At 46.9% G+C, this 24,594-nt stretch overlaps 2 protein-coding genes across 2 annotated transcripts in view; one reads left to right on the top strand and one right to left on the bottom strand.

The window, feature by feature from the left end:
* Nucleotides 1-19,644, bottom strand: part of EXOSC8 (exosome component 8) — a 293,056-nt gene extending 273,412 nt beyond the window's left edge. Inside the window, exon 1 of the mRNA XM_069205514.1 lies at nucleotides 19,491-19,644. Coding sequence (XP_069061615.1) covers nucleotides 19,491-19,507 — 17 coding nt within the window. The 5' untranslated portion in view covers nucleotides 19,508-19,644. The remainder of the gene's footprint in view (nucleotides 1-19,490) is intronic.
* Nucleotides 19,645-20,147: 503 nt separating this feature from the next.
* RFXAP (regulatory factor X associated protein) overlaps nucleotides 20,148-24,594 on the top strand; it is a 38,228-nt gene continuing 33,781 nt past the window's right edge. Inside the window, exon 1 of the mRNA XM_069205515.1 lies at nucleotides 20,148-21,008. Coding sequence (XP_069061616.1) covers nucleotides 20,304-21,008 — 705 coding nt within the window. The 5' untranslated portion in view covers nucleotides 20,148-20,303. The remainder of the gene's footprint in view (nucleotides 21,009-24,594) is intronic.

A 24,594-nucleotide genomic window follows, 5' to 3' on the forward strand; every position in this document is an offset into this window, starting at 1 on the left:
AGGGCTGTAAGGCCTGCTAGAGGGGTGACTTATCTATACCTGCATAGGCAGTGAGAGGCTGGCATGGCACCCTGAGGGGAGTACCATGTCGACTTACTCGTTTTGTTCTCACCAGCACACACAAGCTGGCAAGCAGGGTGTCTGTGCTGAGTGAGGGGTCTCCAGGGTGGCATAAGACATGCTGCAGCCCTTAGAGACCTTCCTTGGCATCAGGGCCCTTGGTACCAGGGGTACCACTTACAAGGGACTTATCTGGATGCCAGGGTGTGCCAATTGTGGAATCAAAAGTACAGGTTAGGGAAAGAACACTGGTGCTGGGGCCTGGTTAGCAGGCCTCAGCACACTTTCAATTCAAAACATAGCATCAGCAAAGGCAAAAAGTCAGGGGGTAACCATGCCAAGGAGGCATTTCCTTACACAACCCCCCCCCCCCCAAACGAAAGAGGATGAGACTAACCTTTCCCAAGAGAGTCTTCATTTTCTAAGTGGAAGAACCTGGAAAGGCCATCTGCATTGGCATGGGCAGTCCCAGGTCTGTGTTCTACTATAAAGTCCATTCCCTGTAGGGAGATGGACCACCTCAACAGTTTTGGATTTTCACCTTTCATTTGCATCAGCCATCTGAGAGGTCTGTGGTCAGTTTGAACTAGGAAGTGAGTACCAAAGAGGTATGGTCTCAGCTTCTTCAGGGACCAAACCACAGCAAAGGCCTCCCTCTCAATGGCACTCCAACGCTGCTCCCTGGGGAGTAACCTCCTGCTAATGAAAGCAACAGGCTGGTCAAGGCCATCATCATTTGTTTGGGACAAAACTGCCCCTATCCCATGTTCAGAGGCATCTGTTGGCACAATGAATTGCTTGGAGTAATCTGGAGCTTTTAGAACTGGTGCTGTGCACATAGCTTGTTTCAGGGTGTCAAAGGCCTGTTGGCATTCTACAGTCCAGTTTACTTTCTTGGGCATTTTCTTGGAGGTGAGTTCTGTGAGGGCTGTCACAATGGATCCATATCCCTTCACAAACCTTCTATAGTACCCAGTCAAGCCAAGGAATGCCCTGACTTGAGTCTGGGTTTTTGGAGCTGCCCAGTCCAGAATAGTCTGGATCTTAGGCTGGAGTGGCTGAACTTGGCCTCCACCTACAAGGTGTCCCAAGTAAACCACAGTTCCCTGCCCTATCTGGCATTTGGATGCCTTGATAGAGAGGCCTGCTGATTGCAGAGCCTTCAAAACCTTCTTCAGGTGGACCAGGTGATCCTGCCAGGTGGAGCTGAAGACAGCAATATCATCAAGATAAGCTGCACTAAAGGATTCCAACCCAGCAAGGACTTGATTCACCAACCTTTGGAAGGTGGCAGGGGCATTCTTTAAACCAAAGGGCATAACAGTAAACTGATAATGCCCATCAGGTGTGGAGAATGCTGTTTTCTCTTTTGCTCCAGGTGCCATTTTGATTTGCCAGTACCCTGCTGTTAAGTCAAAGGTACTTAAGAATTTGGCAGCACCTAATTTGTCAATCAGCTCGTCAGCTCTAGGAATGGGATGGGCATCTGTCTTGGTGACAGAATTAAGACCTCTGTAGTCCACACAAAACCTCATCTCTCTCTTTCCTTCTTTGGTGTGAGGTTTGGGGACTAAGACCACTGGGCTAGCCCAGGGGCTGTCAGAGTGCTCAATTACTCCCAATTCCAGCATCTTGTGGACTTCCACCTTGATGCTTTCCTTAACGTGATCAGACTGTCTGAAGATTTTGTTTTTGACAGGCATGCTGTCTCCTGTGTCCACATCATGGGTACACAGGTGTGTCTGACCAGGGGTTAGGGAAAAGAGCTCAGCAAACTGTTGTAGGACCTTCCTACAGTCAGCTTGCTGTTGGCCAGAGAGGGTGTCTGAATAGATCACTCCATCCACTGAGCCATCTTTAGGGTCTGATGAGAGGAGATCAGGGAGGGGCTCACTCTCAGCTTCCTGCTCCTCATCTGTTACCATCAACAGATTCACATCAGCCCTATCATGGAAGAGTTTTAGGCGGTTTACATGGATCACCCTCTTGGGGCTCCTGCTTGTGCCTAGGTCCACCAGGTAGGTGACCTGACTCTTCTTTTCCAGGATTGGGTAAGGGCCACTCCATCTGTCCTGAAGTGCCCTGGGAGCCACAGGCTCCCAAACCCAGACTTTCTGCCCTGGTTAAAATTCAACCATTGCAGCCTTTTGGTCATACCAAAACTTCTGGAGCTGTTGGCTGGCCTCAAGGTTTTTATTTGCCTTTTCCATGTACTCTGCCATTCTTGAGCGAAGGCCAAGTACATAGTCCACTATGTCTTGTTTAGGCTCATGAAGAGGTCTCTCCCAGCCTTCTTTAACAAGAACAAGTGGTCCCCTTACAGGGTGGCCAAACAGAAGTTCAAAGGGTGAGAACCCCACTCCCTTCTGAGGCACCTCTCTGTAAGCGAAAAGCAGACATGGCAGGAGGACATCCCATCTCCTTTTGAGTTTTTCTGGGAGCCCCATGATCATGCCCTTTAATGTCTTGTTGAATCTCTCAACAAGGCCATTAGTTTGTGGATGATATGGTGTAGTGAATTTATAAGTCACCCCACACTCATTCCACATCTGTTTTAGGTATGCTGACATGAAGTTGGTACCTCTGTCAGACACCACCTCCTTAGGGAAGCCCACTCTTGTAAAGATACCAATGAGGGCCTTGGCTACTGCAGGGGCAGTAGTCGACCTAAGGGGAATAGCTTCAGGATACCTAGTAGCATGATCCACTACTACTAGGATGTACATATTTCCTGAGGCTGTGGGAGGTTCTAGTGGACCAACTATGTCCACACCCACTCTTTCAAAGGGGACCCCACCACTGGAAGTGGAATGAGGGGGGCCTTTGGATGCCCACCTGTCTTACCACTGGCTTGACAGGTGGGGCAGGAGAGGCAAAACTCCTGAACCTTCTGGGACATATTGGGCCAGTAGAAGTGGTTGACTAACCTCTCCCACGTCTTGGTTTGTCCCAAATGCCCAGCAAGGGGAATATCATGGGCTAAGGTCAGAATAAACTCTCTGAAACCCTGAGGCACTACCACTCTCCTAGTGGCACCAGGTTTGGGATCTCTTGCCTCAGTGTACAGGAGTCCAATTTCCCAATAGACCCTATGTGTTCCATTTTTCTTGCCTTTGGACTCTTCAGCAGCTTGCTGCCTAAGGCCTTCAAGAGAGGGACAGGTTTCTTGTCCCTTACACAACTCTTCCCTTGAGGGTCCCCCTGGGCCCAAGAGCTCAACCTGATAAGGTTCCAGCTCCATAGGCTCAGTTCCCTCAGAGGGCAGAACTTCTTCCTGAGAAGAGAGATTCTCTTTTTCTTGTTGTGTTGCAGCTGGTTTCCCAGCTGACTTTCCTTTTCTCTTGGTAGGCTGGGCCTTTCTTCCAGACTCCAGCTCTACTTTTTCACCCTGTGCCTTGCACTGTGCCCTTGTCTTGACACACACCAGTTCAGGGATACCCAGCATGGCTGCATGGGTTTTCAGTTCTACCTCAGCGCATGCTGAGGACTCCAGGTCTTTTCCAAGCAAATAGTCTACTGGGATATTGGAGGAGACCACCACCTGTTTCAAGCCATTGACCCCTCCCCACTCTAAAGTTACCATAGCCATGGGATGTACTTTAGTCTGATTGGACAAACTTATCCAGTCACCAACGCTGACAGCCAGGTATTGGCCAGGGGAAACCAGTTTCTCTGTCACCATAGTGAAACTGGCATCTGTATCCCTCAGGCCCTCTACACTTGTCCCATTAATTAAGAGCTGCTGCCTGTATTTTTGCATGTTAGGGGGCCAGGCAGCCAGTGTGGCTAAATCCACCCCACCCTCAGAGACTAATGTAGCTTCAGTGTGACACCTGATTTGCTCTGGGCACACTGTTGATCCCACTTGGAGACTGGCCATTCCAGTTTTAGCTGGATGGGAGTTAGAAGTGGTATCTTTCTTGGGACAGGCCTTGTCTCCAGTTTGGTGTCCAGACTGACTACAGCTACGACACCAGGCCTTTTTGGGATCAACGTTTTTACCCTTGTACCCAGACTTGTTTTGTGAAGAGGCTCTGGGCCCACCCTCCTGTGCAGGTTTTTGGGGGCCTGTTGAAGACTCTTTACTATTTTTGTTTTTGGCTGTCTCACCACCCTTCCCCTGGGGAGGTTTTGTGACCCCTTTCTTTTGGTCACCCCCTGTGGAAGTTTTGGACACCCTAGTCTTGACCCAATGGTCCGCCTTCTTTCCCAATTCTTGGGGAGAAATTGGTCCTAGGTCTAACAGATGCTGATGCAGTTTGTCATTGAAACAATTACTTAACAGGTGTTCTTTCACAAATAAATTGTACAGCCCATCATAATTACTTACACCACTGCCTTGAATCCAACCATCTAGTGTTTTTACTGAGTAGTCTACAAAGTCAACCCAGGTCTGGCTCGAGGATTTTTGAGCCCCCCTGAATCTAATCGGAGAATCCAAAGCCCACAATCAGGGTACCCTTCATGAGGTCATAAGATTCTGCATCTTTTCCAGAGAGTGTGAGGAGTCTATCCCTACACTTTCCTGTGAACATTTCCCAAAGGAGAGCACCCCAGTGAGATTTGTTCACTTTTCTGGTTACACAAGCCCTCTCAAAAGCTGTGAACCATTTGGTGATGTCATCACCATCTTCATATTTAGTTACAATCCCTTTTGGGATTTTCAACATGTCAGGAGAATCTCTGACCCTATTTATGTTGCTGCCACCATTGATGGGTCCTAGGCCCATCTCTTGTCTTTCCCTTTCTATGGCTAGGATCTGTCTTTCCAAAGCCAATCTTTTGGCCATCCTGGCTAACTGGATGTCCTCTTCACTGGAGTTATCCTCAGTGATTTCAGAGTTGTTGGTCCCTCCTGTGAGGGAACCAGCATCTCTGACTATTATTTGTGGAGTCAGGGCTTGAGAGGCCCTGTTCTCCCTAGATAGGACTGGTGGGGGGGAATCACCCTCCAAGTCACTATCATCCTCTGTGTTGCCATCCTCAGAGGGGTTGGCTCTTTCAAACTCTGCCAACAGCTCCTGGAGCTGTAGTTTGGAAGGTCTGGAGCCCATTGCTATTTTCTTTATTTTACAGAGTGACCATAGCTCTCTCATCTGGAGATGGAGGTAAGGTGTGGTGTCGAGTTCCACCACATTCACATCTGTGCTAGACATTATGCTTCTAAAAGTTGGAATACTTTTTAAGAAACTAAAACTAGTTCTAGAATCTAATTCAAACTTTTACCAAACTTTTAAACTCTAAAAGAAATGCTAACAGGGACTAACACAAGGCCCTAGCAGGACTTTAAAGAATTTAGAAAAATTTAAAAATGCAAACATCAATTTCTAATGACAATTTTTGGAATTTGTCGTGTGATCAGGTATTGGCTGAGTAGTCCAGCAAATGCAAAGTCTTGTACCCCACCGCTGATCCACCAATGTAGGAAGTTGGCTCTGTATGCACTATTTCAAAGTAAGGAATAGTATGCACAGAGTCCAAGGGTTCCCCTTAGAGGTAAGATAGTGGCAAAAAGAGATAATACTTATGCTCTATTTTGTGGTAGTGTGGTCGAGCAGTAGGCTTATCCAAGGAGTAGTGTTAAGCATTTGTTGTACATACACACAGGCAATAAATGAGGAACACACACTCAGAGACAAATCCAGCCAATAGGTTTTGTTATAGAAAAATATCTTTTCTTAGTTTATTTTAAGAACCACAGGTTCAAATTCTACATGTAATATCTCATTTGAAAGGTATTGCAGGTAAGTACTTTAGGAACTTTAAACAATTACACTAGCATTTATACTTTTTACATAAAACACATTTAGCTGTTTTAAAAGTGGACACAGTGCAATTTTCACAGTTCCTGGGGGAGGTAAAGTAATGTTAGTTTTAACAGATAAGTAAGTCACTTACAGGTTTCAGTTTTGGGTCCAAGGTAGCCCACCGTTGGGGGTTCAGAGCAACCCCAAAGTTATCACACCAGCAGCTCAGGGCCGGTCAGGTGCAAAGGTCAAAGAGGTGCCCAAAACACATAGGCTTCAATGGAGAGAAGGGGGCCCCGGTTCCAGTCTGCCAGCAGGTAAGTACCCGCTTCCTCGGAGGGCAGACCAGGGGGGTTTTGTAGGGCACCGGGGGGGGGGGGGGGGGGGGGACACAAGTCAGTACAAAAAGTACACCCTCAGCAGCGCGGGGGCGGCCGGGTGCAGTGTGCAAACACGCGTCGGGTTTTCAATGGTTTCCTATGAGAGATCAAGGGATCTCTTCAGCGTTGCAGGCAGGCAAGGGGGGTGGCTCCTCGGGGTAGCCACCACCTGGGCAAGGGAGAGGGCTTCCTGGGGGTCACTCCTGCACAGGAGTTCCGTTCCTTTAGGTGCTGGGGGCTGCGGGTGCAGGGTCTTTTCCAGCCGTCGGGAAATGGAGTTCAGGCAGTCGCGGTCAGGGGGAGCCTCGGGATTCCCTCTGCAGGCGTCGCTGTGGAGGCTCAGGGGGGACAACTTTGGTTACTCACAGTCTTGGAGTCGGCGGAGGGTCCTCCCTGAGGGGTTGGTTCTCCACCAGTCGAGTCGGGGTCGCCGGGTGCAGTGTTGCAAGTCTCATGCTTCTTGCGGGGATTTGCAGGGGTCTTTAAATCTGCTCCTCTGGATACAAAGTTGCAGTCTTTGTTGAACAGGGCCGCTGTTCTCGGGAGTTTCTTGGTCTCTTGGAAGCAGGGCAGTCCTCTGAGGATTCAGAGGTCGCTGGTCCTGGAGAAAGGGTCGCTGGAGCAGGTTTCTTTAGAAGGCAGGAGACAGGCCGGTAGGACTGGGGCCAAAGCAGTTGGTGTCTTCTTTCTTCTTCTGCAGGGGTTTTCAGCTCAGAAGTCTTCTTCTTCGGTAAGTTGCAGGAATCTAAATTCTTAGGTTCAGGGGAGCCCTTAAATACTAAATTTAAGGGCGTGTTTAGGTCTGGGGGGTTAGTAGCCAATGGCTACTAGCCCTGAGGGTGGGTACACCCTCTTTGTGCCTCCTCCCAAGGGGAGGGGGGCACATCCCTAATCCTATTGGGGGAATCCTCCATCTGCAAGATGGAGGATTTCTAAAAGTTAGAGTCACTTCAGCTCAGGACACCTTAGGGGCTGTCCTGACTGGCCAGTGACTCCTTGTTATTCTCATTATTTTCTCCGGCCTTGCCGCCAAAAGTGGGGGCCGTGGCCGGAGGGGGCGGGCAACTCCACTAGCTGGAGTGTCCTGCGGTGCTGGCACAAAGGGGTGAGCCTTTGAGGCTCACCGCCAGGTGTGACAGCTCCTGCCTGGGGGAGGTGTTAGCATCTCCACCCTGTGCAGGCTTTGTTACTGGCCTCAGAGTGACAAAGGCACTCTCCCCATGGGGCCAGCAACATGTCTCTAGCGTGGCAGGCTGCTGGAACCAGTCAGCCTACACAGATAGTTGGTTAAGGTTTCAGGGGGCACCTCTAAGGTGCCCTCTGGGGTGTATTTTACAATAAAATGTACACTGGCATCAGTGTGCATTTATTGTGCTGAGAAGTTTGATACTAAACTTCCCAGTTTTCAGTGTATCCTTTATGGTGCTGTGGAGTTTGTGTGAAACAGACTCCCAGACCATATACTCTTATGGCTACCCTGCACTTACAATGTCTAAGGTTTTGTTTAGACACTGTAGGGGCACAGTGCTCATGCACTGGTGCCCTCACCTATGGTATAGTGCACCCTGCCTTAGGGCTGTAAGGCCTGCTAGAGGGGTGACTTATCTATACCTGCATAGGCAGTGAGAGGCTGGCATGGCACCCTGAGGGGAGTACCATGTCGACTTACTCGTTTTGTTCTCACCAGCACACACAAGCTGGCAAGCAGGGTGTCTGTGCTGAGTGAGGGGTCTCCAGGGTGGCATAAGACATGCTGCAGCCCTTAGAGACCTTCCTTGGCATCAGGGCCCTTGGTACCAGGGGTACCACTTACAAGGGACTTATCTGGATGCCAGGGTGTGCCAATTGTGGAATCAAAAGTACAGGTTAGGGAAAGAACACTGGTGCTGGGGCCTGGTTAGCAGGCCTCAGCACACTTTCAATTCAAAACATAGCATCAGCAAAGGCAAAAGGTCAGGGGGTAACCATGCCAAGGAGGCATTTCCTTACACGGCTACAGACAATATTTTCAGACATATCTTTTTGAAGTACTTTGGGTGACCAAACTTATACAAAAAATGATCACCTGCTCTTACAAACAAGTAAGTCATTGCCCTAAAAAGGGGGTAAAGTCTGAACTATGGTTTAACAAAACCCTTAAATTTTTTTGCTGGAACGCCAAGTAATATTTATAGAAATCTGGGGTCTGAATACCCCCCAACTCCTCCTTCTTGCATAAAGTTTTCCATGCTATACGAGCACATTTTGAAGCCCATACAAATGAAGTCAAATCCCTCTGCAAGTTTTTAAACCAATTAAACTTGAATTCAAGAGGAATAGTATTAAAAAAGTAAATTTAGGTCAAACGGGCATTTTAATGATGTTTGACCTCCCTATAAAAGATGAAGGGAGGCACGACCATATCTTCAACAGCCTCCTTGTTTCTTCCCATACTGTATTACAATTAACCCTAGCAACCTCTCCAAGTTACCCGTTATTTGCACCCCCAAATACCTTATCTCTTCCTTTACTAAAGGGCTGTGGTAAGTAATGTTCCAACACATAATCTCTGTTTTCTCTTGGTTTACTTGGTAACCTGCCACTCTACCCAATTCCTCTAAAGAGGATAATATACTAGGGAGAGAACCCACTATATGTTTAGTACATACCATAAAATCACCAGCATAAAGTGCTACTTTCTTCTCCCAACCGTTACTTTAAAAAGGCAAAATATTTGTATTGCTTCTGATCATTACAGCCAATGATTAAATATATAAATCAAAAAAGGAGGGGGGGAAGCGGACAACCCTGCCGAGTCCCTCGCCCAAACTTAAAGCTATTAGATAACTTGTAATTTACCAAAACTCTGGAAGTTGGATTCTTGTACAAAGCTTGTATTGCTCTAATAAAAACATTCCCTAGCTCATAAGCCTCCATCATCTTCTGCAAGAAAAGCAAACTGACCCTATCGAAGGCCTTGGCCGCGTCAAAGGTAAGAACCTCTAAAGAAGTATTTTCAAAAAGGGCTAAATGTATTGCACCTAATAAATCAATACATGGAGCTGTCTTCCCCTAATAAAGCCTTTCTCATCTTCATGGGCCAGAGAGGTAACCGCCCTCTCCAGCTTTTTGGCCAGAATATGTGTATACCATTTATAGTCTGAATTTAATAATGAAATAGGTCTATATGATTCACATTCTGCTGGGTCTTTCCTGGGTTTCAAGATCAGGCTAATTGTAGCTTCTTCCCATGTTTTCAGTGCCTCCCTATGTGCAAAAAGAATTTGATTGAATAATTCCATCAAATAAGGAGCCAACTCTTCGTACAGATAAATGTATAACTCGTTTGGCAGGCTATCAGGACCTGGAGCTTTCCCTTTCTTTAGATTCTGAACTGCCTCTTCCACCCCGATCCCTGCCTCCAGCTCCTGACGTTGCGTTGCATCTAAACTTGGGAGATGGATACCCTTTAGAAAGCTTTCAACCTGTTCCTCTGAAACCTCCAGATCTTCTGTGTAGAGTTTTTAAAAGAAGGACGCGAAGCTATCCCTTATTTCAGAGTCTTGTATGCTGTTCAACCCTGTAATCGTGTTTCTAATAGAGACTATTTTGTTCTTTGACCGATCTGTTTTTATTTTCCATGCTAACAATTTACTGCAGCCTTCTCCATACTCATAGTGCGGAAATTGACTACTCTCCCATCTTCTCTTATTTTTGATTTCCAAAAATTGCTCTAATTTTGCTCTAGCAGTCCCTTTAGTTGAGAATCCATTGTAGTCTGTAATTTGATATCTTTCGAAGTCGAGGTGGAGTTTTGTAGCAGGCCAATTGCAGATTTGAGACTTCCTAAATAATCTTTCTCTGCTTTATGCTTGCATGCGGCCAAGCTAATCAACCTGCCCCTTACAAATGCCTTATATGTGTCCCAAACCACCTGCAAGGAGGCGAAACCATAAGTCATGAAAAATAATTCTCTAGTACCCTGCTTCAAAGTCTCCACTACTAAATCATCCAAAAATAAAGCCCTATTCACGGTCCATCTAGGGCTACCCGATTCAGCTCCATGCGCAAAATGCAATTTTACTGCCGAGTGGTTAGAAAGGTGTTCTGGAGCATGGCGCACCAATTTTAACCTTTCACATAAACTATTCTGCACTAGGAGGAAGGAGAAAAAAAAACAAAAAACATTTGATCCTAGAGTGATGACCATACTTATTAAAAAAGGTAAATCTGGGGCCTTTCCCTCCTTTTGGTCTCCAAATGTCAATCAGACCCAGGTCCTTAATAGCCTGCTTCACCCAAAATCGAAATTTTATAGAATTAACTGTGCTCCTGGCAGTGGACTTGTCTAACTTAGGATCTAAAAGTACATTGAAATCACCCCCTAATATAATTGGGCATTCAGACATCAGCAAATGGTTATATAATTATTGAAAAGGAACCAGGTCATCAGTGTTGGGACCATAATATCCTGCTATTACTAATCTTGATCCAAAACTTTCAACCTCGGCACACAACCATCTCCCCTTGGGGTCAACAACCACTTTACCCACCCTAACATTCAGAGTTCTTTTAAAAAGAATCACCACACCCTTGACTACACAAGATTGATTGATAGTCACACTTTGATCAACCCATTTTGCATGCTTCAACATTTCTTCCCACTCCTCCCGTAGCAAATGTGTTTCTTGTAAGATGATTACTTCCTCCTCTATTCTGTGCAAAAACTCCAAGATCCTCCCCCTTCTTGTCTTAACCCTAATTCCATTTACATTCCAAGAGAGAACCTTCAGCTGATTATATTTATGCCCCGAGACCCAAGAAAAGACAAAAACAAGCATATAGTAGAACCCAAAGTTTCCTAAGTATCTTAAGGACATCAAAATGTAGAACTGACATTTTTTGTGTGTTTCCCCCCCATTTGCTCCCACACCCAGTTTGCAAAAGAAGAAAAAGGTGACAACCCCCCCCCCCCCCGAACAAACCCTTCCTCCTTACCATCCCACCCAGGGGAACCCCCCCTTTCTTCATTTGGGAAAAGGCGAATGGCCCCCCATTGGAGCTCTCTGAGAGACAACCTACATATTCATCCAGATTTCTTAGAGTAATGCCTTCATCCGCTCTATCAAAGTACCAACTTCGCTTGGCTCCCTAATATTATAAGTCTTATTCTTCCACATTATCCTTAGAGCAGCCGGAAACTTCATCTGAACCGTTGCCCCCAAAGCTTGAAGCGCCTGCATGTACTTTCCCAGCTCCCACTGCCTATCTAATGTAGCCCTGGAGACATCAGATCGTACACGGGAAGACCAGTCCCCTTTTGTGAAGCTGCCAACTTTCAGTGATTCAGAAAGAATAATTTCTTTGATAGAATGTGTTGCAAAGTTAACAAGGATTCTCCTCTGGGCTTTCCTGGCAGCACTTTTCTTGAAAGGGTCTTGATGTACTCTTTGGATATCCTCCTCCAAGTTCAGGTGCCCAATTTTAGGAATATAGTCTCTAAGTAAAGAAATAACAAAACCTTTAATATCGGCCCTTTCCAGCCCTTCTAGAACATTCAACAGCCTAATATTATTCCTCCTCAAATGATTTTCCAGCACTTCTAGCTTATCTTGAATAGCTTTTTCTCCTGGTTTCAGCTGGGAAATCTCATAACTATTCGCACATACTTGCTTCTCTTGTTCCTCTACGGCTTTTTCCAGGCTGGAAATTCTCTCCGTCAACAGACTTATCTTGCCTTCCATTGCAACACACACTTCTTTAATTTTCTCTTGGTTACTTTCAGAGATCTGAAACCTTTCTCTAATCTCGTTACTTAAAGTAATCGAAAGCTTCTGTGAACTTAGGGACTCTTCTTGAGAAGCTAGTTCAGAAACGGCAGGGGAGATCGGTAATGGCATCTGCATACTGGAAAGATTATAATCATCAACAAGTGGAGGGGGCTCTTCACTACTCATTTCCAGCTCTCGCACCTCTAATCCATGATCCACCGAAGCGCACGTCAATGGGGCCCTATATCCACTTTCACTGCCTCAGCATCACTAACTGGCGTTGGTTGGGAATTAAAAAATGCCATTAAAAGGTGTTAATTTCTTGTCTCCAATTAGCCTCTTCTGTATCTCAGCACCCTTTCCCTTGCTGGGCTGAATTTTTCCAGGCATTACAGTCACAGCCTATCTTTCTTCCCTACCAAAAGCTTTTTTCCCCCTTAATCCACCTTTCCAAGGACTTGTGGGTGGCCTCCCACGCTTGTACTCCTTAAAGAAGTCCTCTTACCGTCCTGCAAGGACTGCACAGAAAAATGAGGGGCATAAAATGTATCCTCTGCGTGCACTTTCCTCTGATTGCGGGCCGGCATCATTAGCTCCAAACCTGCTGAGCACAGAACCCGCATCACCCATGACCTCCTCTCACCACCTCTCTCGGCAGGAGAACAGCTCTCGCGCCCCCTGCTCCACGAAGGTCACAGCGGGCTGAGAAGCACCTCCCCCGGCGGAAACTCCAAACAACATCCACCCAGGCGCTGCCTCCCGAACCGTGCTGGCCGCGCCACAACCAGCCGTCTTGTTCTCCTCTACACACCGCCTCCGCCAGCGTCTCTTCCGTGTTTCGTTGCACAGAGCTGTGCCGCCCCCAACTGAAGCCAGGTAGGAGCCTTTTCAGGAGGAAGGCATCCGTTTCTCCCTCAGTGCGGCAGGATTGTCTCAGAGCTCCTGGCAACACCCTTTACCCAGCCGCCATGTCCCCCCCCTCACTTTCATCCTTGCTAAATTCTCTTTTGGATCCTTTTCAAACGTTGTTGCTGGCTTTGTCTAAATAGAGAACCCCTCGGTTTGCGCCAACCTATGACCATTACGGACCCTACTGAGATGATTAATAAAGACATAATTTCACTCTGTCTCCTTCAATATGAATGGCAGAATGTCAAGTTCTCTCTGGGTAGTTTTTTTTTTAGACATCTCCCCTTCCCACATATTAGCTACATCCATAAACTACAAATTATGCCCTCACTGGTTTTTGTTGACTAATTTCCTACACCTGAATATGTATATTGTTTTCACTTTTAGATGCGATGGGCCTATCACAATCTTCACTTATATATGCAGGTGGTAAGGTAATATTAAACACCAGTTGCCTTAGTCACAGGGTCTGTATTTGTATGCCATTTTTTTAGGGTGGTCCTCTTAAAGCCTACATCTTTTGCAGAGGTTTTTTTTTGTTTTTATTTTTATTTATTTTTAAAACACATTGTGGTTCTATTTTGGTGTTCTTGGAAGTATCCTCCATATTGTGAAGATTATCTCATTGAACATATCTTTCGGATACAGGCTAACAAACCTGTCCAACCAACATCCTTATTTTATCCAAGGTTTCCTTACCCATTTATAAACTCTTTTGGACTACACTCCTTGTGACTAAGATCATTCAACTGAATTATAGTACATAAGATGTAATATACTATACGATTCATAACCAGTATCAGGCACCTTGTCCTTATGGCTCTCTTACACATTTATGTTCTCTACAGCATTCCTGAACAAACCCGAAATAAGTTTCTCAACTCCTTCAGACACAGGATACGTGCCACCCCCAATCTTTATAGACATCTCTTCGTTTCTTCTTATTATATACTCGGAATAAGGGGACATGTGGTTGCACTTGTTTGTGTTTTTTTTCTTTCCTTTATGCACTTTATCTACCCTTTCACTTCTGGTTATGTGGTCACTATCCTTTGGAATTCTTGTTTTTAAGCATGTTTTTTGCCGGTAGTTTATACCATTCCGGTCACTGGGTTCTTTACTTTTCATCGGCATCGACTGAATCTACACACCAGGATTAATATACTTGGTTAGCTTGCCTATACCTGGATCTTAATTCTTTATAAATGTGATTATGTGGTACTTCCCACTGACGTTGCTTTTGGAGTTCTGAATGTGGTATAGACTCTCACCAGCTTCATCTCCTGCCTGCTCCAATATTCCTGCACCGCAACAAATGTACCTGCGGGATCTCTCCAAAGTCTAGTAATCCGAAATGGAGGAGGGGGGGGGGGCTTCTTTACCAGGATGGCCACCACCCTGCACCCAGTGGTGAATCCTGCGTGTGCCAGCACAGAATAAGAACCCTGCCAAGGAAACTACAGTATGGGCCTTTAAGGTGGGTCTCCTGAAGGAAAACTATGGCCGACATGTGTCTTAATTTTATAGTCCATTGACATTCCAGGACAGCATAATGTATTTGCTACTCTCACCCATTACGTGTGTACGGCTGAAGTATACAGTACCCGTCTACCCTAAACCCAACAAACAGGTGTTTTCCCAGCGTACTGCTGCTACATCGTGATTGCTGCATTGCTCCTGTCCCAGTTTCTTTAGAGCCAAAATGATTATAAAACATTAAAACTCCCAACTCCCCCACCCCACTCCCCTCTGTGCTCTGCAGATTTTACCACTCCAAATCAACAAACTGTTCTGCAGGGATCGGAGAGGTCTATATTCCCACCCTTCCCATGATAAATTACCCCAACTTGAAACTTATATCAACTTTTTCGACACCAGGCGGCCAACTGGGTCACTGCTTGGTATGGGTGACCCACTAATCAGAAACTAAGTCAATTAGACGAAAAGGCAATGATACCTGGGGGAGGGGGGTGTCCTTAATTCCATTCTGGTGCCCCATGTTCTGTTGGTTAGCAGCGAACAAGGTCAATCGCCCGCTTATGTGAGAGTCTGTTTGGTGGATCCTGTCCAGTCTTGGGCCAACGTTCCCTCCTCCAGGTGGGCTATGGCAGAAGCCAGGGGATGTAGAGATTCTGGGGTTTCCATCTTGTTGGCTTCACCTGAGTCGCGAGTCTCTGATGCATGCTGGGAGGCCTCTTTGCTGCTCTTCACATCTACGTGGTCGCCCCCTTCGGAGTCTGAGGATTGCGTGGGAGAGCATGCCACTGGTTTGGACTGTTACTGCCTGGATGGCCTACGCTTTCTGATTGGGCTTGGCCCCTAAAGTCGGTGGGGTCGCTGACACCCATAGTGAGCAACTCCTCTACCGCGAGGCAGAGAATCTGCTATCCTTTTCACTGCCTTGTCTGCCTGAGGCAGCCTCTCCTCCAACCACTGCCAGGCCTCCTCTGGGGTTTGGAAGAAGAGTGCTTCCCCTTGTAAAATTACTCTCAACTTGGCCAGGAAGATAAGCATATATTGCAACTGAAGCGTATGAAGCTTGGCTTTCACTCCATCAAAGGTGTGACGTTGTCTCTAAACTTCCCTGGTTTAGGTGGGGAAGATTTGCATCCGTGACTTTTCTTGGTGCACCTCCTTCAATCTCCTGGCTTCTGATAGGATTAGGTCCCGGTCTTGGTAGTTTAAGAATTTCGCTATCACTGCTCTCAGTGAGGCCCAGGGGGGAGGGGTGGTCTGTAACTCAGCACCCTGTGGGCATGCTTGATCACAAAGCATGAAGGTAATTTCTCCTTCTGAATCACTTGTGTAAACCAGTCTCTCAGAAACTTGATTATGTTAGCGCCTTCTGAACCCTCTGAGAAGCCCACAAAGCATAGATTATTTCTTTGCACTCTATTTTCGGCATCTTCAAGGCGCCATACAACATCTTTTTTAACTGCACGGTCCTCCATGACCTCCTTTAGAAGGGAGTGGACTGCGTCTTTCAGGTCCGATATTCTTGTCTCGGCAGTCTGCAACATTCCGTAGGTCCTACCCGAGTAGGGATACCTCCAACCTTACTTTGCCGATCCCACCCTCCAGGGTCACCCAGGAGGCCTGTATGGCTTGCATAAGGCCAGCACTGCCCGGGATCAGGTGTGTAGGTGACTGGTCCTCGTCCCCCGTAGTGGGGGGCAACCACCTTAGCTAATATGCCCATTTCCCTTGGCAAGAGGGGCACGGGCCGGTGTCCTTGATCATGGCTACCAGGGAGCATCGAGTGCCGCCAGGAGCTGGTGGGATCCAGAATGCCCACGGAGGATTCTGCCGTTTTCTTCTCCGGAAATTTCTCTGCTACGCTGGCAGTTAAGTTGGTGTATGGGTGTTGGTGGCGGGGGAGGCGTCAGCGCCTAGGCCTCAGGGCAGCAGCACCCTGTCCCATTCAGGACATCCGCGATGTAACGGAGAACCCCCAGCCGGGGGCCCTCTCTGCGGGGGGTCGGCAAGCAGACTGCAGGTCATAATTCATGCCGGCCTCGTACCCCTGGTCCGCTAGCCAGCTGCCGCTTGCTCCTCAGGTGCTGCCCAACTCAGGCAAAGTCCAGGCAGCACCGGTGTACAAATGAAAGAAAAGGGTGGGGGACCCCCGGCGGGGACACCCACTGGTCCCCCACTCAGCTCCTCACTAGGGCCTCACTGCCATGTCACTGACTCATTGCTCCCACCTCTGAGCAGGCGACCCTTTCTCAGGGTCAATTTACACCTCTCTAGCTCGGAGGGAGCTCCGGCGTCATCTGTACTGCATGGACTGGGGTCTCACCCCCAAAAGGTCATCATCCGCCATCCCGCCGGCCGGGCAATGTGGGAAAGAGGTTCCAGAAGGCGAATGTCCAGGTCAGCCCCCTCAGACTGGATCCTCCACTGCTCCAGTCTCCATACAGGTGCCCGGCCTCCTCTGTCGCTCTGTGCGCCCTCTCCTTCAGCTCGTGTTCTGAGTGCCCAGCCCAGGCCACCGTGACCACCACCCAGGGTACCACTCGTCTCCCCACCCGACTGGCTGCCCAATTGCCTGCACCGGGTGGTGAGGGGGCACCGGCCACAACGCTGCCCTTGGCCTCACGCCACCAATCACTGGTGTTGGGTGCGCGACGCCCACGCTGACTCCTCCAATGCTGGATTCACCAAGGATGTTGTGCTCTGTCTGCAGTAGCCCAGGTGCTAGCCGCGTCCCTCGCCAGGCCGCATGGTGGCCATGGCACAAGGAAGGCCGCCACTCCCACCACTACACAGGCCTCGTCCGCCGCTTTCCTCGATGGAAAGGCCCCATCTTGGGCCGGTGCTCCATCGCAGCCTCCACTCCGGTGTCAAGCCATTCACCACTCTCGACAGCGGGGGAAGGTGGGGTGTGGACAGCCTCGCTCCCTGCCGAACCTCAGTATCAAGCAGGATTTATTTGGGGCCTGTGTCAGAGCTCTTCAGTAAGGTAAATACCCGTAAGCACGACTCCGGAACAACGAAGTTGTGAATAACGCAAGCGGAACCACGCTTGCGTGAACAACGACTGTTTTTATGCGTCTTAACCGCGCATGTGCTGAACAACGCACATGCGTATTTAAGGCACAGAAAAAGGGAGTCAGCATTGGGAAAGGATGAAGTCAGGTAAGTGGGGCTGTGGCAGGGTTGGGGGTAGTTTTTAGGGGTGGGTTTATTTTTTTAGTTTTAGGGTCTGGGGTGGTCAGGTAGTTTTAGGTGTGGGGGTAAGGAGGGCTCAGGGTAGTTTTACTTTTAGGGGAAGAGGCGGGGGTTGGGCCTGTTTTAGTTTTAGGGGCAGGGGTCGGGTTGTTTTAGTTTTTAGGGCTCGGGGGTTGGGGTAGTTTTACTTTTAGGGGTGGGGTCAGGGTTGTTTTAGTTTTAGGGGCAGGAGTCAGGGTAGTTTTAGTTTCAGGGGTGGGGGGGGGTCGGGGTTTGTTTTAGGGGCAGGTGGGGGGACTTGGGTTGTTTTAGTGGCGGGTGGTTTTAGGGGTGGGGTATTTCTGGGCTCGCCACCATCTTAGCCACACCCCCTTGTGCCACATACTTAATGCAATATAAGTCCTGTGTTTGTTCAAACAAGTCTGACTTTTTTTAAGCCTGGCCTGCAGAGAGCTTACAGCTTTCAGCTGTTTTCAGAAAAACTTATAGTGTACAATACCAAAACTCACAGAGGGCTTTAAATCAACCGAATGCTTACTACTGGTTGACTTTCCTGTTAATAAAAATTGCTTGTTTCTTATTCAACTGCTTTCTTTCCTCCCCTTGAAAATAACGTATTTAGCATCCTTTTGGTTGGATTGATTGTATTCTCCTACCGCTCACATTCAGGAAACTACTTTTTTCCCAGCATTCGATGGGAGTGTACATTTTATGCTCTCTTTGTCTCACATGCTGCTCCCCCCCCCCCCCCCCCAAAAAAAATAGCAATGCTCTCCCCCTGCGCACTCTGTGCAGCTCCCTTTCACAGTACATTCACTGCTTCACCGACCACTGGATTTTTTTTTGTTTGCTTTTTAATGTATTCCTTCCCTATTGCTCCACTGCCAACACCCCCCAGCGTTCACATTTCTACTAAGCGCTCCTATAATGTGGCCGGTTTTTGTTGTTTGTTTTTTTAAAAAGGGTATTTTTATTTTCTTAGGAGAGCCGACTTTTGCTGCCAAGCTACTTCTTTATTCAAACTGCGCTTATGTATGTTTAAATTATGTGTATTTATTTATTTATCGCTCCAAGACAGGCACCGCCGCCTATTAATGGTAATAAAAATTAAAAAAAAAATAGAATGGTACCCTCGTCATGCAGTATATATACGCGCATGCACGACGATTCGCATGCGTACACAAATCATTATGTTGGGTCACCGTACAGTCACGACGTATATGTAAACCACGTTTTTTGCCAATGCTAAGTCAATAGATTGCAAAGGTAACTCACTTAGTCGGGGAGACAAAGCGAGATGACCTGGTCTAAAGTATATGTCGAGAAAGGAAGCTCATATTAGGTTTTCTTTCTTAATGTAATTTAAAAACATAAGCAGTAAGAACATAGTAAGGAAGCGTAATATCCGCCTCCGTGTCTTAAATCGAATCAGAACATAAGCCGCATTTTCACTTTTTTGTGCTGTTCTTCTCCATCAGCTGAATAGTAATCTCGCTCTGGCTATCGCATTCAGTCTTTTTTTGGACATATGCAAAGGTTACGATGGTTGTTAAATTCGCAAAGGGTGATATTTTGTACTTTTCTCCAGGGCGGTGTTGCATCTATCGAACTACTCCCGTTTTAAACAAGAAACTGCCACAGTTTAAAAACCAAAAATGTTTTTTGTTTTACTTTTCGACTGTGAAGAATGTTTTCTGATAGAAGCTGGCGAAAAGGAAAGCCCTAGTCAATTATTCGTAACTCACCAACCCTACTGCTTGCTGGTAATGTAATACCAAAATGTATGAAAAGGGGGTTGAAAGACAAGTAGTGACTGTAATTGTATTCATATGGCTATACTAACTGTGATACCAACCCTCCCTTCTAGTCTACAAAAGATCAGCCGTCTGGGCTGCTCAACTGCAGGCCATGGGTCTGCCGGCGCAAGGCGGGTTTGCTTTCGCAAGCCCCAAACATGTATCCACTGTACCTACTTGAAACCAGCCGCCATGCCTCCGCTTGTCTCACTCGCTGTGCTGTAGAAAAAAAATTATTTTTCTTTGAAGTACATTCGCCAATTATCCATTCTGGTAAAGCTACAATCACTGTTCTACCACAGTCAAGCCCTGCAATCGGGCGTGCGACCAACCCATTTGGATAGAAAGGGCAGAAAAGCCCTTTCGGTTATAACTACTAGTGACGAATCTACCGATAAGAAACACAAGACACAGTCCTATAGACCTCGCAATTGGAAAACAGATGAATTCGTTGTTCTCTCAAAGACCGGTACCGCCTTAGCTCCTCAACACCAGCACAGTTGCCATGTTTAATATTATTTTCCCAATGGTAGCAACGATGACGCTACTAATAATAAAATGCATTGGTGTTGAAGCAGTAAGATATCGATCGTGGTGTTTTAGGTTTCATATTACTACATTTTAATAAGTTCAATGGCACGTGAATTATTTTTTACGCATTCTTTGCAATACTAGGAGATCGTTCTCAAAGGTTGCTCCTGAAGGGAAAAACAACCAGGCACACCGCTTGGCTTATTCGTCAAATCATAGGAGACCGAAATTAAGGTGAAAAATAATTGTTTTCCTTGAGTACCTTTTCGTCTACATTAAGAAGCGCGTTCTGTTTCGGGCTTGTTTCGTTAGGGGATTGGCTTATTTCCACTTCTACGCCCCTCCGCTCTAAAAAAAAAATGTCCCCATTAGCAGTTTTGATTTGTATTTTTCTCTTCTCTTCACACCATTGATTGAGCCTATAATGTGAGTCTCGATTTGCTCTGCATCAGTGTCACCATGGAAGGTGTGCAGGGCACTGGGGCAGTCCCCACTGTCACTCTGGTGCTAATGCAGGCATGCGAAGAGGCAGAGAACACGAGGGCCCAGCAACAGGGCAATCCATCTGTTCAACAGGGAAACCTGGACATACAGCAGTGCACGATGGACCTACAGCATGTCACCACTGGTATGCAGCAGAACAACTTAATTTTGCAACGGGGTTTACAACAGGATAGTCCGGAGCTTCTGCAGCAGGCCACACCTGGCAATGTGTTCGTTCAGCAGGGCAGTGTGGACCTACAACAGGCTGTCTCTGGTACGCAGCAGGGCAGCCCCGAGTTGCAGCAAGGCGGCCTGGAGTTGTTGCGGGCGTCCCAAGGCACGCTGGAGTTGGCAGGGATCCGAGTATACTACAGCATGGTGACACCCGGGGAAGACGAACTAGAGGATGAGAGCGAAGACCCGATGGAGACCTCAGATCCCCGGGAAAACACAGCCAGCCCGGAGGAATTGGAACTGGTGTTAGACGAGGAGTACAACTCTGGCGACAATGAAAACGTGACCAGAAGCTGCACCTACCCGGGTTGCCACGAGACCTGCATTCAGGGCGCCAAGCAGAGGAAGCCCTGGATGTGCAAGAAGCACCGCAACAAGATGTACAAAGACACGTACAAGAAGAAGAAGAATGATCAGGCGAGGACCTGCACCAGCGGAAAACTGGACGTAAGGCATCATTAAAACCACCCCTGCCTCTGTCACCTTGGGCATTTGCAGTTCCACACTCACCCCAAAAGAGCTCATGAGAATGCAAACATCAATTCTTTACACACACCTCGCGTATTCCTCGGTCTAGCCCACCAGCCTGTGGTATACAGTGTATTTCTTTTGTACAGTGTGAATAAGACACACCACAATCAAATTATATAACACTATTAACAAAAAATAATGTTACTTCTCGTATTACCAACCACATTTTAGTGACTATGCTTGGATATCAAACGTCCTGGCTTGGATGTGACCACTTAATTCATTCCTGACTTTTTACTCATCCTTTTGGCAGCTAAACTTGTAGATCCATACCTGTAAGGGAAAAACGGAACAGCACTGTGTTCACCTGGCACAGATAGTGACATGTGACAGGTGAATTGTGAATATGCTGTACGTAGGTTGAATGAGGTTATCCTCCCCCCCCCCCCCGCCCCCAACACTGTGCAAAAGAATTACCCTATAGTGATTTCATCCTGTTTAAGTGTCTTGAAATGTAAGTTTCAGATGATGATTTTTTAACTTGCGCATACTGGTGTATACCAGAAACATTTCCCAAACTAGTACATTATATGCAGTCAGTGTGCATGTCTACTATGTGCCGCTCATACTTGTTTATTAAGTCCTGATTTGTTTAGATCCATTGACACAATGGTTCTAAAATCCCACTCAGGATGTTTTGATTTTGATTTTAAAGACAGACTTGCTGTAGCATTCTGGATGTTTGCAGTTGCATAATTTTAGGTATTTGTCTTTGTCATATGGCATTAACGTTGACCGTTAAGCATATGACATTCATCTTGACGCAAAATGGAAATAATTAAGCATAACTGAAAATATGTTTTTTAAAAGAATGCACCCACACACATCTACAAAGCTTTGATGCGGAGAGCACAGCTTACAAGCGCTGAGTTTAACCTGCGTAAATCTTGTCCCTTCATAAATGATCTGCACATATTTCTATATGACTGCTTGCAGCCAGCAACCGCAGATGCTTCCCCAAGCCTGGTTAGAGCATTTTCTTCCCACGTCAATGCTGCATGCATTGCAGGACACTGGACAAGCACACTTTATAAAGGCAATAGCAGCAAGCATCGTCTACAGCGCTGAGCAGTAGAAATAATGTTATGTTCTATGATTTTTGGATAACAAATCAAAAGCCATTTAAACTGGCTATTAATTCTCTATAATTTCTTACACAAGGGAAACCCATGGATTTTTGATGGGGAGTTATTTATGTTATTTTAATACACAAGATAATCATGTTAATCTGATGTTTCCACCCCACTTGGCAAGTTGATGTAGGTCTCCCCACGAGGTAGAGTTTCTCTCTGATAAGCATTAAGAATTAAATGCGGGTTACCCTTAAAGTCAGTTCTTAGTGTCCAGTTTTTTTTAGATCGAGCGTGCCAGCGCTTTGATCTGTTGTAAGTATTGTGGGCTTTTAACCATGCCCACCACACATCCATCACTATTACTCGTTTGTGGGCTTGCCCTTCAAAAATCCTTTATTATCATTGGTAAATGCTTTACGTTTGTCCTTCCTTGGGGTGGTTGTGTTACAGCCTTGCAGACTGCCCCATTACAAGCATAATTGAACGATTGCTGTTGACTGCAAGCAAACTTTTTTTTTTGTTTGTTTAATGTCTCTCCTTCACGTTCATGTCATGGCGGCCATGGCACTTTGAATGGATTCACTTATGTCAACTGTTTTACTTTTCATTTTCAGTTTATGTGGTGAGAAAAGTCAAGTTAGGAAGTCTCACCACAGTGTAGGCCTCCAAGTCTGATTTTGTCTGCTGCAGGGGCTGCAGCAAGCGCTTTACTTCATTCCTACTTCTGGGATAGATGTTCCAACTGGAGGTTCGACCCTTGATCCAGGGAGCACCACAGTGGAGTAAAAGCGCAAGCTTACGTCCTTCCAGGCAGGTGTCTACTTTGACGAGCACACAAACCTCTTCCTGGTCACTGGTGGTTTGTGTTAGAGTACTGCCAATGTCACAGCAGAGTGAGGACAGCAACCACTGTGGTCACAGGTGCCACGGTACAGCACTTCTTCAGCACTGTGGTGGAATGGTTGTGGCACAGTCCACTTCAAACAGACGTCTTGATGGCGGCATGCTCTGCCTTGGGCACAAGCTTCTTGGTGGCAGTGGCGATGACAGTTGTCTGAGATTCCCCCGAAAATCACCCACAGTGAAAGTCTGCAGGCTACTCACCTCAGGGCATGCAGATCTCTCTTCTCTATCTTCCATTGGCTGGTAGACACTCACAGCACTAGAGGTCAAGCTGCTCTGGCACTTTAGGTCAGTCAGACATATGCAGGGTTGGCAGGCTTATTCCTCTCTCAGCAACAAGTTTTGTTCATGGTGTGTCAGGTCAGAGATTTGGTTTCTTTCAGCAATACCAGACTCTATGTGATGCTCCCTCTCCTTTTGGTCTGGCTGTCAGGCCAGCTCTAATTGCACAGCAGTCCTCTGAGTACTCTTTCCTTGGTTGAAGAGAACTTACAACTGTAACAGGAGGGTCAGTGGTTTCCACTTTTACACAGTTAAAGCAGATAGGGGATGTGGATTCTCTCTCTGCACTTTCAGAACTAGTTTGCAGTTGTTCTTCCTTCATTTGTCCTCTTGTGCTGTTCTCCAGAAACAGCCTTTGTGCAGAGTGATTTTTCTCAAAGCAGGGTAGTCACCAGTCTGGAGTACCCACATCTGAAATATAAAGAGATGTGACTTTCAGGAGCTAGCCCATTAACACCTACACTGACAGTGATCAGGAAAGCAACAGAGAGTGCAGTTCCACCCTTCACTCCCTCCATCCATCACAGGGTGCAGTTTTCCATTGTGGCAGTGCACTGCAGCTTATTCATCAGTGGTGGCTGTTAGAGCACCCCTGCTCAGTGTTGTCTGACCTACAAACATGGATACTCTCCTAACTGAAGGAAGTTCTTTGGGATGGAGGGATATGTGACGCACCAGCTTGAACCCAGATAGTACAGCATTGGAGAGGTATTCTGAAGAAGGTGAGTGGATGCAGGGTTCGTGGACACGACTCCCCTCCTAAAAAAACTCTACTTAGCCGAATACACTCTAGGGCATAAACTGGGAGAAGGCACTCATAGCTAGACTTTGGGCATCACACCCATAGAAAGCCTCTCCACTAGGCACTCGGCTCAGGTGTGGTGTGGTCTGTGAGTGACAGCTGCCTGGTGTCTCAGAAGTATATTTGGTTCTCCCAGGACTACAAAGTAAAGTACAGATGGTCTGTCTGAGCAAACTAAGGAGCAGTGCTGCATCTACTGTGATGAGACTAAAGGCTTCTGCTGGTGACATAGTACAAATGTAAACCTACGCCACTTTCCACTGGCCCTACTTTTGCTCTTGTATTCTTTGATCAAAGGATGACGTGGTCCAGGGGTGTGGAATTTATTAAAATATCTATTTGTCCATGGGACAGGTTGCTTCCTGAATCTACTTGTCCTGTAAAACATTTACTTGTCCCTTTGGTGCCATATATTGCGGCAACAAATTATGGCAGCAATCTC

The sequence above is a fragment of the Pleurodeles waltl genome, chromosome 8, assembly GCF_031143425.1.
Source record: "Pleurodeles waltl isolate 20211129_DDA chromosome 8, aPleWal1.hap1.20221129, whole genome shotgun sequence".
Taxonomy (NCBI): domain Eukaryota; kingdom Metazoa; phylum Chordata; class Amphibia; order Caudata; family Salamandridae; genus Pleurodeles; species Pleurodeles waltl.